This window comes from Macrobrachium rosenbergii, chromosome 19 (genome assembly GCF_040412425.1).
Source record: "Macrobrachium rosenbergii isolate ZJJX-2024 chromosome 19, ASM4041242v1, whole genome shotgun sequence".
In the NCBI taxonomy this organism is placed as follows: Eukaryota; Metazoa; Arthropoda; class Malacostraca; order Decapoda; family Palaemonidae; genus Macrobrachium; species Macrobrachium rosenbergii.
Window position 1 is genome coordinate 25,800,267 of NC_089759.1, and position 12,974 is coordinate 25,813,240.

A 12,974-nucleotide genomic window follows, 5' to 3' on the forward strand; every position below is an offset into this window, starting at 1 on the left:
AGTGGTCAAAGCAAATTAAGTTAACGTGAGAGCCACGCCTAGGGAGACAGTGGCTATTTGAAACTAAAACGAAGAGAGAGAGAGAGAGAGAGAGAGAGAGAGAGAGAGAGAGAGAGAGAGAGAGAGAGAGAGAGAGAGAGAGAGAATGCTTATCCTTGTTTTCCATATACAAAATGATGGGAAAAGGCCGTGCGTTTACCTGAAGATAAATGATCCTTGTTTCTTGATATTTTTAATATAATGCTTTTTTTACTGGGAAAATTTTTGGTTTTTAACACACACACACTATATGTACATGCATATTTATACGACATACGCAAATATATATATATATATATGTATATATATACATACTGTATGTTTATAAAAAAAAACATGTACGTGTGTGACCCTTATTTATACACATACCAATACTGCAATGCACAAACATAATTATGTAATGTATAGCTAAAGATATAAACATTTCATAATCCCAAAAAACTGATTACTCTCTGAGTGTACAATACACAAAAGTAGACATGTCTCAGACATTGTTACAGCAATGCTACAGCATATTACCAGTACTTTTTTCTTCCAATATTCAATACTTTTTATCTCAATTCTTTTTGGTGAGGGAATCCTTCAGCAATTGAATGATGTCACAAGATCAATAATTACCAAAGAGAGCGTTCATTCCGCTTGTTTTCTCATTTAGCCAAAGAATGAATACATCAGTTTCGACCAGACACAATCCCAAGGTCAGTGACGGTTGCCACAGGGGAAAAGATTTCGTCCTTGTTGCTGTTTTGCTTCTTTAACCCAGACCTAAATAAGCACAGAATGTTTAGCCACCCCCAGAGACCCCATCAATCAAACTCCCCCTTTCCCTCCCTCCCTCCTCCCCACCCCTGAAGTAGAAGGCCTATTGACTACCCGAACACCCGGTTCTCTCATCCCTTGTTAATGATAAGAAATAGAAACGATAAGTTAACTGTAAATTCTGTCATCTGCAGATTACTTGTTTTAAGCTCTAATCTATGCTTAATCTGGATCGTGTCATCAACACTGCTACTTGTCAGCGGCGTCTATTATTATTATTAGTATTAGCACATAGCGGGCGAGATATAGTAGCATCCTTTCTAACATAGCACTCTGAATTTATCTAAAGAACGGACTCCTTCCTGTATGTGTGTGAGGGAAGCCATTCAATATTATTATTATTATTATTATTATTATTATTAATTATTATTATTATTATTATTAATTATGATTAACTTTATCGTTATTATTATCATATTATCATTATTATTATGATTATTGTTACTTTTATTATCATCATTATTAAACATACTAAACGGCAACAAACAGCAACACTTGTCATGGTAGAATCATTGTCTTCAACAAAGCTAAGCTTATGCGTCAAGCGGCGACTTCTTCTAACACTCGGTCTTGTTTTTGGCGTCGCTGTCCCGTCCCCGCCCCTAGACTACTACTGTTCGTTCTTTCATTCATCATCATAACAATCGTCAGAAAATCTCCCTCTCACCCGATTTCTTCTTCTTCTTTTCTTCTTCTTCTTCTTCTTCTTCTTCTTCTTCTTCTTCTTCTACCTCCTCATCTTTCTCCTCTTTACCCCACTTGAAAACCTCCTCTCAGTTAGAAAGCTTTTTTCTCTGACCTCTACCAATATCAACAGCTATTTTGTAAATACTCGTCTACTATCGCTTCCAAAACAGCTCTTCCACAGACTTGTTGGGTTCCTCAAATGACTATCGATGTAGCTGTCTCGAGGACGTCGTTATAATTGTTCTTCTTGTTGTTGTAGTTGTTGTTGTTGTTGATGATGATGATGTTTTCGCTGCTTTGTTGTTGGTGTTGACATAGAGGTAGGCGATGGAACCTCTCAGGGTCGCTTGATAGGGGAGTATAGGAGCAGGAGAAGGGCGGTGAGGAGAGGCAGCCACATTGTGAACCAGCCGCTCATGGTTCCTCCTCGGATGCCTGTGGCCCACACCCTTATGATAGCGCTGCCGCCCGCCGTGCTTGGGCATTGTTCTGGTCCTTTGTTACGCACGTTCCCTGCAATCAGAGACAAGCAGTTAGTCGAATGCACTCGTGGGGGATGCTCAATTCATGTTGAAAAATGGAGCTCTCTCATACGACCCATCTGTTCATTAAAAAGCTAAATCAGTTCAAGTGCCGACGGAAGATGCGAAAAACACATTTGCACTTTAAAAGCTCAATCATTCACTTGAACTTACAAGCTATTGCATATTACGCATATGCACATATAATATCTATATAAGCTAGACAAATTTAGTAATGAATGTGAAACCATAAAATGTGTACATGTGTGTGTGCACTTACCAGCATAAAATATTGTCAACCCTTTCAGACTCCAATAACTCGAAAGTATATTATCGCTTTCCCTAAACCCTGAGGTTCCCCTGGCCTCTGCAGAAAGCCCTGAAAGAGTGGCCCCTCAGTCATACATTGGCCCCTAGGTTTCCCAGACAAGCCTGAAAGAGACCTAGGCTGGCCTGAGAATAACAAGAAGGCTCCTCTGCTTGAATGGGAATCCAAGGTATCTGAATTAGTCTAATATTGAAACAGGCGCATAACCCAGCTACTTTATGTAGTATCATGAAGACACTGGCTCAGCTAAAAATTCTGACCCGAGATCATTTTGGATATCTTTTCCCCTCAGTTTCTAGGATATGATCGGACGGCTGGCAGAATGAATTTAATGCATTTAAAGACTATCAGGATATTAGAGCAGAGTTGAGTGCCTTTTCCCAATATTAAAGCAATTCAAAATCAATATCATAGCTACTCCTCCAGAGATTCCAGAGGGAGCCTAGGGCACAGAGACCCTCTTCTGTTGCTTCCCAAGGGAGCCTGGAGGCCACTCTCTTTTCAGGCTTAGCTTGGAGCCTCTGAGACTCCCGCAGAAGCCAGTCGCAGAATCTTACAGTTCGGGAAAGCGATGATGTACTTTTATGTCACCAGAATCCAGAAGAGTTAATGTGTGTAGTAGCTGTGCCACAAAGATAGAGTTTAACATTCAGTTCAGTCTTGCTGAAAACCTTCACACGGTATAACTGAACAGGATGCTAAAACTGACAGTGTCGTAGCTTAAACCTCAAAAGCCGGGTGGTCCACTACCGATGCCAGTTTTAACACAGGGTGGCTAAGCCAGATGGTCAAAGGGTGCACCATTAAGTATTAATGAAGACTTGGTCATTAGGCCTAAAGCAGTTAGTTTCAGCAGAGTCTAACTAAAGTTTTTACTCTTCATTGAATTATTTTCTCATCAGAATTTATTTAAATCAATGAAGACCGGAATTATGAAAATAAGATAATTTTTCTGGTTAGAAAAATATAAAAGAACTTGATTTTACATCCCTGTAGGGACACTCTTGTTTCAATATCGTGTCCAATAGTCTTGATTAACATATAAATAAAACAAAACATTCCAAATGGAGTTATAAAATGAAGATTAGGAAGCCCACAAAGGACAATTTTTGAGAGCTCTAAAGTTTATTTACAAATATTCTCTTTGCTTTCGTGAATTTTTTTATTAAAAGAAGTGACTTTTGGGAAATAAATCTCTTTTTATATGTTCTAAGAGCGTCAGCAATCACATTAATTAGACTGGTTGGGGGCGGGGGGTGATTAATACATTCACACATACATAAACACGTGAATGCGTTTTTACGTGTTTGTTCACAACCACAGCCACCACATATACACTGGGAATCTCCCTAATCAAAAGAACTCTTAATCTCAAAAATGTTCAATAAAGCCACAAGGGTTTCTTTTGCGAAGTTCTTTTTAACTACCGAGAAATGTATCACGGCCTCTGCACAGTCTGTTTCTCGATCTTAATCCAAGCTATGTGCTGCAATTTTCATTTTACGAAGACCCATGGGAAAACTGACTTGATAATTTTTTCTAAACTAAAATACTTTTTGTTATCCTGCTTCACCATAGAACTGATGTAAACACATCTTACAAGATGCTTAGGTAATTTAAGAAAGGCTAACGGTACAAATCTATCAAAGTACGAGGGGGACCAACCCCAAAATCTGAGGTAGGAGTGACTGAAATACTGATCAGTCTGTGAGGTCAAGTTCAAACTTCTGTCAAACTACTCAAGGGCCTTTGATAATGAATGAAGATATCATTTTTACAATTTCAGGACAGTTAAGATTAATTAAGATTTAAGCAATTCCAATTAGCCAACACAACACTTAACGAAGAACCCACGGATATGAATATTTTTTAGAAGTTACACTGCCAACAATAAAACTTATATTGTTAACGCAAAATTTAAGCAGTCCTAAAAACAGGAATAAAAGTATATTGATCTTTCTTCTTGTGAAGATACCCTAAAAATAAACACACTATCAGATTCTGCATTCTACCCCAAAAATTGCAGGCCAGAGGTAACTGGAGAAACAACGCTCCTCAATAACAATTTATTATCAAGTTTACCCATTCTCTTTAGTTTGATTGAGGATTAGCAAAAATGGATAAAATTGGTCTTAGTGGAGAGATAGCTTCGCAAACTTTTGGGTACTTCTTTGAAATTTGGTAAGGGTTTGAATTATTATAATTTTACTTTTAATCTTGCTCAATAGTGTTACAGCTGGAACACTTTTAAGATATTCCAAGGCGTTAAAATAATTCAGTATTGAACTACGCAACATATCTTCGTTAAACTAACTCCGAGGATATTTAATTCTTAAACCTCTCATGGCAGATGGTAGATGGAGTTACTATAATACATGCAACGGAAGAAAATTAAACTTCAAGAATGTTTCGCCTCACCACTTTCATGAAAAGTCGTTTCCTATAAAGGATATATATGGTCATCCATATCTTTGTGTATCCCAGTACCGTGATATCGTTTGCAGTCAATCATTTACAAGGTCTGTGATTAAAAAAGCCGGTGAAACAGTTATAGGTCTTTGCGGGTGGTTAGTGGAACATAAGCAGGACTGTTGATGAAGTTCCAACAGAAGTCAGTGAGCAACACATATCTTAGAATTAGAACATGTCATACACTGTTCAGTAGATCTGAGTACAAATGTATAGTACGAGAAGCTCTTATGAATTTATTGAACGCTTTTGAAAATAACAAGTTCCTTTCTTTAACCAGATTGTTTCATGAATGTCACTGTTTGTTTACCAGCCGAAATATTTACTCTATTGACTGCTCCTCTTGCTTGGGTACCTGTTGTTCTTTTGCACAGGTATTAGTACAGGGATCATATCAACTTTAGGAAACACAAACACCAAACAATCACAAAAACAACAACTGAGGAAGCTCAGGGCCCTTCAAGATCAACAAGTAATTCACCGGCCTCAGGAATATACTGTAACATTCAACAATTGCCAATAGATGACATTACAATTCTGGAATTACTAGATGAAAGCAAGAATTCCAGTTATCTAATTTTTGGTTTCTAATTACTTTTAGCACAGATTTCATTTCAACATTTGTTAAAAAATCTGTTTAGTACCAAAGAGGAGGCCAACTGATCAAGCTGGCAAAAGCTTCCTTGTGCAAGAGCTAATATATTTTGACAAAAGGAGAGAAATTCTGTGAAGATGTGCTCAGTAAAGAACATTGACGTTGGAAATTCTTGATTTAAAAAGAGAAAGGCTTTTCCATATACCAAGGAGAGTAGAAATGATGAGGAACTTGGTTTGTTAGATACAGATTAACAGAGAGTAACTGGAGTAGTATGTTGATGAATGTCATGGTAACAAGAGGAAAAATAGAAGTATCCCTGACAGAAGCAACAAGGAAAATAGAAGATGAAGTTGGAGTAACACATTGGGAAAGACTGGATCAACAATCCAGAAGGAGTAAATTCAAATGGGGTAGTTGAGAGGTTCGGTAGTGCATCCCTACAGGCATTAGGGAGTATTCGTGATCAAAGAGAGGAATCATAGAAGCTGATGGTGATAAAGTGAGGCAACGGACTCTAAAAGAGATCTGAAGCACAGAGAAGGATGTGAGGCAGAATGGGGAGCGTAAAAATAAAAGAATGGAAAGAAATCAATAAAACCTTACTACACGAATGAATCTTGGTGTAATGAGGCGGACAGAAAAACGTCTTCTGTAGAGAATGTAGTCTTTTGTTTTTGAAACATTTCGAAAGGTTGTTAAACGTACGTGGTGGAAGAGAGGCACAAATGAAGGGTACAAAACGCACAATGGAACTCGGGAAAGGCACCAGAAAATTTTGGGATTACTAGAAAGATGCTCCATTATGGTGGTAAAAAGGTAACTGGGAATATGGCTACGGTGAGTATGGTATGTCTTGTCGGAGGAAAGGCGCTACAAAAATGGATGATAGGAATTAATAAAGCTTGGAAACAGAATGGGAATAGCAGAGTGCAAGAAATATAAAACATGACATTGCTTTTTATGCCTGGCAAGGTGTACTGAAAGAATTTCTTTTGGTTGAGAAAGTGAGACAAATGACAAAATGCCCGATACAGAAAGGTAGAAGTTGGGTGACCTAGTAGATGTTATGAAACAGTTGCTTGAAAAATAAAATTAGAGTTGTAAATGAAATAGCGGAGATTATTATGGATTGGGGCTGTTTACGGTGGTATGACCTTGTAAGACAGTACAAATACGAATCAAGGGACTCTTGTACTGTACGTCCAGGTTGTTTTATGTGTCCATGTCTACTTGATTTATGTGATATGAATGAGAGAAATCACAACAAGAAATAACGCAGATGCAAGCGTATGAGATAACAAAAAGGGTTGTGAACACAACGTAGGATGGCTGACATCTCACAAGACAGAAACATTTATAAGTGCCAATTTCGAGAAACTGCAAATAGTCGTGACAGAAACTGATAGTATTTAAATGAGATAAATGTTGAAAGTGAATGTTAACAGAGGCAGTGACATGGAGGTGAAATAAAACTATAGAGATGAAAAAGTTGAAGAGTTAAATGTTAGAAACATAAAGCTAGACAAATGCTACAATGGTTAGGGTGGTAAGCGCATGACGCCGTAACAGTTCCTATGAGTAATGTGTAAACTGACACTAACTTAAAATATGAGGAAACGAATCCTGTGATTAAATAGGAGTGATTCGGGCTTTTAAGTGTGAGTGAGAAATGTTACTGATTACATTTTGATTTAGTTTTGTCACGGAGGGCAGTAAAACAAGGATTCGGAGCTGCTTAAAAAGAATTAATTGTCGCTTCATGAAACTGAGCCCAAACTCTTTTCTGAGCAAACCGCTCGGCGTGTAATGTGTTCTTTCAGTAGGTCGATGCAAGAGATGAATAAAGTGCTAATTGAGACACTTAATTTTGAAAAATGTTACGAAAATGTTGGAGAAAGCTAGAGTGAGGAATGAGAAATATATTCTAATTGTCAGAAGTGAACTGAAAGAATTTCAACCAGCTAACACCAGATGTCACTTAGATCCACAATAATCATGTCTGACAAACAGTTTAAAAATCAACACAAGCTTCTGATGGCGGTTGGGAGGAAGATGAGAAATGTCATGAAACTGAGAATAAATGTTTGTGGTCAATGATGGAGCAGCATTCCACCGTCTAAATCCATCACAAATCATTTTTGATGTTTCTAGAGGAGATAAACTACATAAGCGAAGAAAGAAATCGGTGAAAGGAATACAAACGTAGACATCAATGAAAAGATTCTGGTGCAACATTAATCAACCATTCAGTAGGCTACGTGTGTCTACTTTAACACAGGCGTGCTTGATATTTTTGTGGCTTAAACAAGAAGAGTGATTGTATTTTGTGTAAAAGGATCAAGGGAGTAGTAGGTAACACCTGCCTTTAAATGAAATTTAGAGGGAAATTGAAGCCAAGTGAGACACCACTTTTTTATCAGTAAAAATAAACTGTCGCGTCCGAATATTATACTTTATGATTCTTCATGTGATGAACAAAACAGGATGGATTTGGCTGATTAAAACCCAAGTGAAACAAACAAATAATCATGGAAAATGAATGAACCGGAAAAATGTTTGAGAATGACCACAAAAGCATTAGGGTAATTCAAAACTATTTTCTCTTCAGCTATTGTGATGGGTCCCAGAGGCGAACGCGTTTGTAAATAATGAGTAAAATGAAAACTTTAAAAACGACTTAATCGAGATTCTTCTTATATAGAATTCTATGAAAAAGAATGAGGCCAAGATTCAGTTAGGGAAACTTCAGGTCATTCATTAATGTAGTCAATATTAAAGGCATCTACGGAACGATCTTATCAATGCCATGTCTCTCTCTCTCTCTCTCTCTCTCTCTCTCTCTCTCTCTCTCTCTCTCTCTCTCTCTCGATATTACTCTATACAACAATGGACAATTATACTTAGGTGTTTCATGTACCGAAAACTACACTATACATACATACGAATATTTCCGAACATCAACCCACAAGCACCCCGTTCTGATCGAATTCACTGTACTTGAAGAATAACTAACACCAAAAGGCAATCATATATAAATACACCCACCCTGACCGGGATTCGAACCTTGCCTCTTTGGGATGGTACATGAGTGACAGGAGACGTAACGCATCCAGTCTAAGACGAACATTCATACGTATGTATATGAATGCATATTTATAATTAGGCATTTCCTCCAAAAGGAAAAAATAGCCCCTCCTTAGCCACTTAATGATGGCATCGAGGGAGGCTAAATGCATCTCTATAAAAATCAAAGGGTCATTCCAATTGGATATCTCAAACTGCGAAGCAGAAACCGACGACTTTGCTACGGTCAAAAATGATTTTGACTCTAAGTGGTTCCTTTCTTCATTAAATCTGTTTTCCATAAAATACTCGTTTCATTATCCACACATAAAAACCATGTTTATATATAAAGTCAGATAATTTCCTTGCATCAAGTCTATTGTCACTCTTATCGAGATGTTTACATATTAAGTAGACAAATGACTACTTACGTTGTTTAGCTATTTAATAATTCAAACTACCCAAATAAAAGTAGCACAGTGTACGAATAATGAGAACTGACACGGCGAAGCAATTATCTTAACTGAATGACAAATAATTGTTCGTATATTGGCAATCAGAAATTGTACATTGACATCTGCATCAGACGTTGACTTATTGGCAATATTACATTACCGAACAATGAAAGTTGTTTCAGAATTCTAGCGCTTGCCAGGTTCTTATCACATATTTGTTCCCTGTTAGCGTGTAAGTGAGATATTTGTTACTGCCACCGTCATTTACCGCATAAGCAAATGGTTTCATTGATGTTAAATACCGGTTTTGATTTCATTATTTTAAAGTGGAAAATGAAATATTGGTACGTGCCAAATGAAATGATTTGATTGTTACACAGAACTGTATCCTGACAATATCGTTACCCCGATGTCACTAAACAGCAAGTGAATGTCACTATCCTGACCTACTGTCCAACTGTCACTGTGATTTGTAATGTGCAACTGTCTAATAACAAGTCCAATTGTCATTTATATATCGAAACGACACAAAGTCAGCAACAAAACGCTATACTGCGTTAACTTTTACGTGATTGTGGTACTGATTGCAAATTTTGTATACCAAAGATTGGGGGGGGGGAGAAACAAGCTACACAAAGGCAACGGCCTTGCGGTACCATAAACTACTTGTGTAAACCAGCAAGTTTCAAACGGACGCTTTCGAGTTTCCATTTCAAACACACAATCGCCAGGGTTCTGAGATGTTCTCAAGCGTTAATTATTATTATCATTCATCACAGAGGCAAGGTTCTAGTAACTAGCAAACCTAAAAGCTCATTTACACAGCCGAGATCATTTCTCTACCACTTGGCATAATGCTAGTCCTTTACTAGTTTGACATTCATAAAATACACATAAAAAGAAAGACCGCCGAGTTAAGATCGTTCAGCGACAAAACAACAAAAGGAGCGACTGACAGACTAGCTTCTGACACCTTAAGGATTATCTATACCAAGGAAAGCCTAGAGCATAAACATCAATTACCTCATGTTGCGGGAGAGAAGAAAGATCGTGTCGCTTGATTTTGCATGAAACCATTTATCATCACCAAAAATAACGATAACATAAGTAACAAGACCTCAACTACCTAGGAATGTTGCCTACGTCGGTGGAACTTGCAATAAGAACTGAATCTAATACCACTCTTCTGGGCGTTTTAGATGTAGGCAAATCCAGCGGGATAACGAGGAAAGACAAAAGCTGCCAAAGACATTCAAGTCTGGCGTGGGTGACAGTATCTGGCACAGTGACGAGGACAATTGTGATGCAGTTTTCAGTAACAGAAGAAAAAAAACTGATCAGAAACCAGTCACTTAAACAAGGACAAACACGATACCCAGCTTTTGGTGACAGGCATTGCCTGGAACAGGGTTTCTCTGTAGTTGTACAATGAACTCAGAGATTGTGCTTCCAAAATCTATTGGATGGGAACATTGTATATTAGTTCCGAACAAGAAGGAGCTTATCAATTTAAGGCTATAAAATTGATGGTGGTATTCGCCTTTATATCTTAACCAGTTCTGACTGCAATCATTTGTTATATACATAAAAAAAGTATATAGAACAAATTTATTCCTATACTTGTGAGAATACTTTTTTCTAGTGGCAGGTTTTGATACATAATTTCTTTTGTTGTTTACCTCAAATATGTTTTGTGCTTGTGAGATTTCAGTTTTACAAAACAGCAAAACTGCCTATAAAATCACAAATAACTCCATCTAAAGCATTTGGCGAATTGCAGTATGCCATAGCAGCTCATATTAGAATATCAATTTGTGCTGAATCAAGAGGTCTGCCATGTAGCTGATATGACCTTCTCAGAAGTGGAGGGTTTTGCAGGTAAATCTGACAGAGATGAAAAGATGAAAACGAAGTTAACCACGTATGAAACAGGAAGTGTCCGCCATTTAGATGCTTTCCGGCAGGGGCTGTAAGTCAATCTTCTCGTGATGGTAATACGAAAGGAACCGGGAGAGCCGTAGAGGCCTTCAACCTCACCCCTTCAATCTACCATCACATAAACATATTCTCACTTCCTGGAGATTCTATGTTAAGGGGAGAGTACGGATAATAGCTGTTAACATACATACATCACACAAAACCTAAGAGCTATTTAGACTTATAACAAGCCACAGAAATCAGGTATGAACGGCAATGGAAGTAATGAGGCCTGAAGGAAGTGAGTGCAAATGCCTGTCACAAAAACACTAAACATCGACCACGTTTGTTTGAAGCGAATCAGAGACAGGGCAAGGTAAAAGTATACTAGGAGTCATGTCGGTAGCAGTGCCGCTGAAAGAGACAACGACTCCAATATAACGATGATATAACCTAGTTCAGTAAGACGAGAACCAAACGAATGTTCTGGGAAGTAGCCTGCCATCGGAAATAGGACGTAAGTTATTTCTTCACACACACAAAAAAAAAAACAGGGAAACTGCTGTGTAAATTAGCCCCAGAAGGGTAATTTGGGGGATGAGGGCAAAATGATCAGTCAATAATAAAAATATTAATTTCATAACTACCACTACTAGTACTACTACTACTATACAACAGCTACAACTACTTCTATAACTATTAACAATGATACCAAGAAAAAAAAAAAACGGGATGAGAGGGAGGTTAATGGTACAGTGATGATAATAACATCAACCAAAACAAGTGGAATAAATAAAATATCAATTATCATAATAATGGCAAAGAAATGATAATGATAATAACAGTAAAGAAACCCTAGATCAAACAAATAACATAGCCAGGGTACGGAGACATCATTGAGAAAAATTCGTACAACAGTACTGTATGTCCTTGTGCATTGCAGTTCAAAAGATACAGTTAATTTCTGGTGGTCTTTTTTTTTTTAAATGTATTTCACTGTATTTTTTTCCATCCTGTTAGCAGACGGATGTCGTTTCTTAGTGGAAATACGTAGCATTACTTAACATTACTTAATAAGAACAAAGCTAACTTGGTGTCTGTCTACACAATCAGATTCTGAATACATCAAAAAAGAAATGGAAACATTGTCTTGAAAAGGCATCTCAAGAAAGTTCTTCTTGATCTTGACATTAAGATAGTTTTCAAGGAAGAAAAGTCTGTAGATTTGTAAAGGACAGAAAGAGACACACATTTCACACATGCACGTGTAGACTAAGACAGAGACTCACACACATACACAAATGTAGAAGTACATGTGAAATATACATGTGTGTTTTTGTATCTTTTTATCCTTTTATTTGAAAAAGTCGACACCTGTGTCTCTCTCTACCTCTTTGTGTCTGTGCGCGTGACGGTGGCGAATTTTTTTTTTTCTTTTTTTTACATCACATCGGATGATCGACAGATATGAAACAAGAAATATCACTGTAGTCACACATAACTATGAGAGGGGGTGACGATATTTTGGGGGGGTTGGGGGGTGTGCTTTGAGGGCAAACTTTCAAGTCTGAAGGATGACCTGTGGCTCGGTTGTGTTTGATTTTGGGGAGAGAGGGGACGGGCATGGGTATGGTATGATGGCACTTGGGATTACCTTACTGGAAATCTTCTTAATTAAATGGGCCCCGTTGATGGGGAATGTGGCAGGTACCATCCTTGGTCGAGTCCTCATGATAGCGACATGCGCACTCACCTCCCTCCCCTGTCAGAATTGAACCTCAGCCTCAGTTCCACTCAATTACAAGCATTATTACCTTCAAGTCTTACTTTACAGCATGAAATGAACTGAATGAAACATCACAATACCGTAATCCTAAAGCGGTGCATGGCATGGCATGGCAACAACTAGATTCACCTCTGGATTTTACAGCCTCTCACTCCTCCTCACTAACTCTCATCTCGTCAGAGCATAAATGTTAAAATCTAGCTTTTGGAAACGACAAAACGCTGTCATTCTCGCAAATGCAACTAAGCTGAAAGCTATTTTGTAGACTGCTGCTGTTCGTCTGTTGATTTAA

At 37.8% G+C, this 12,974-nt stretch overlaps 1 protein-coding gene across 14 annotated transcripts in view; it reads right to left on the reverse strand.

The window, feature by feature from the left end:
- Window positions 1-1,571: 1,571 nt before the first annotated feature.
- The window catches only part of LOC136848759 (acetylcholinesterase-like), a 219,232-nt gene continuing 207,829 nt past the window's right edge, over window positions 1,572-12,974 (reverse strand). For 7 of the 14 annotated variants that reach the window (XM_067121335.1, XM_067121342.1, XM_067121340.1 and 4 more), the window contains one exon: window positions 1,572-2,040. In XM_067121335.1, the coding sequence (XP_066977436.1) occupies window positions 1,883-2,040 (158 nt within the window). In that variant the 3' untranslated portion in view covers window positions 1,572-1,882. Of the gene's footprint in view, window positions 2,059-12,974 lie in introns of all 14 variants that reach the window. The other 7 variants (XM_067121330.1, XM_067121337.1, XM_067121333.1 and 4 more) reach the window with 1 other exon arrangement.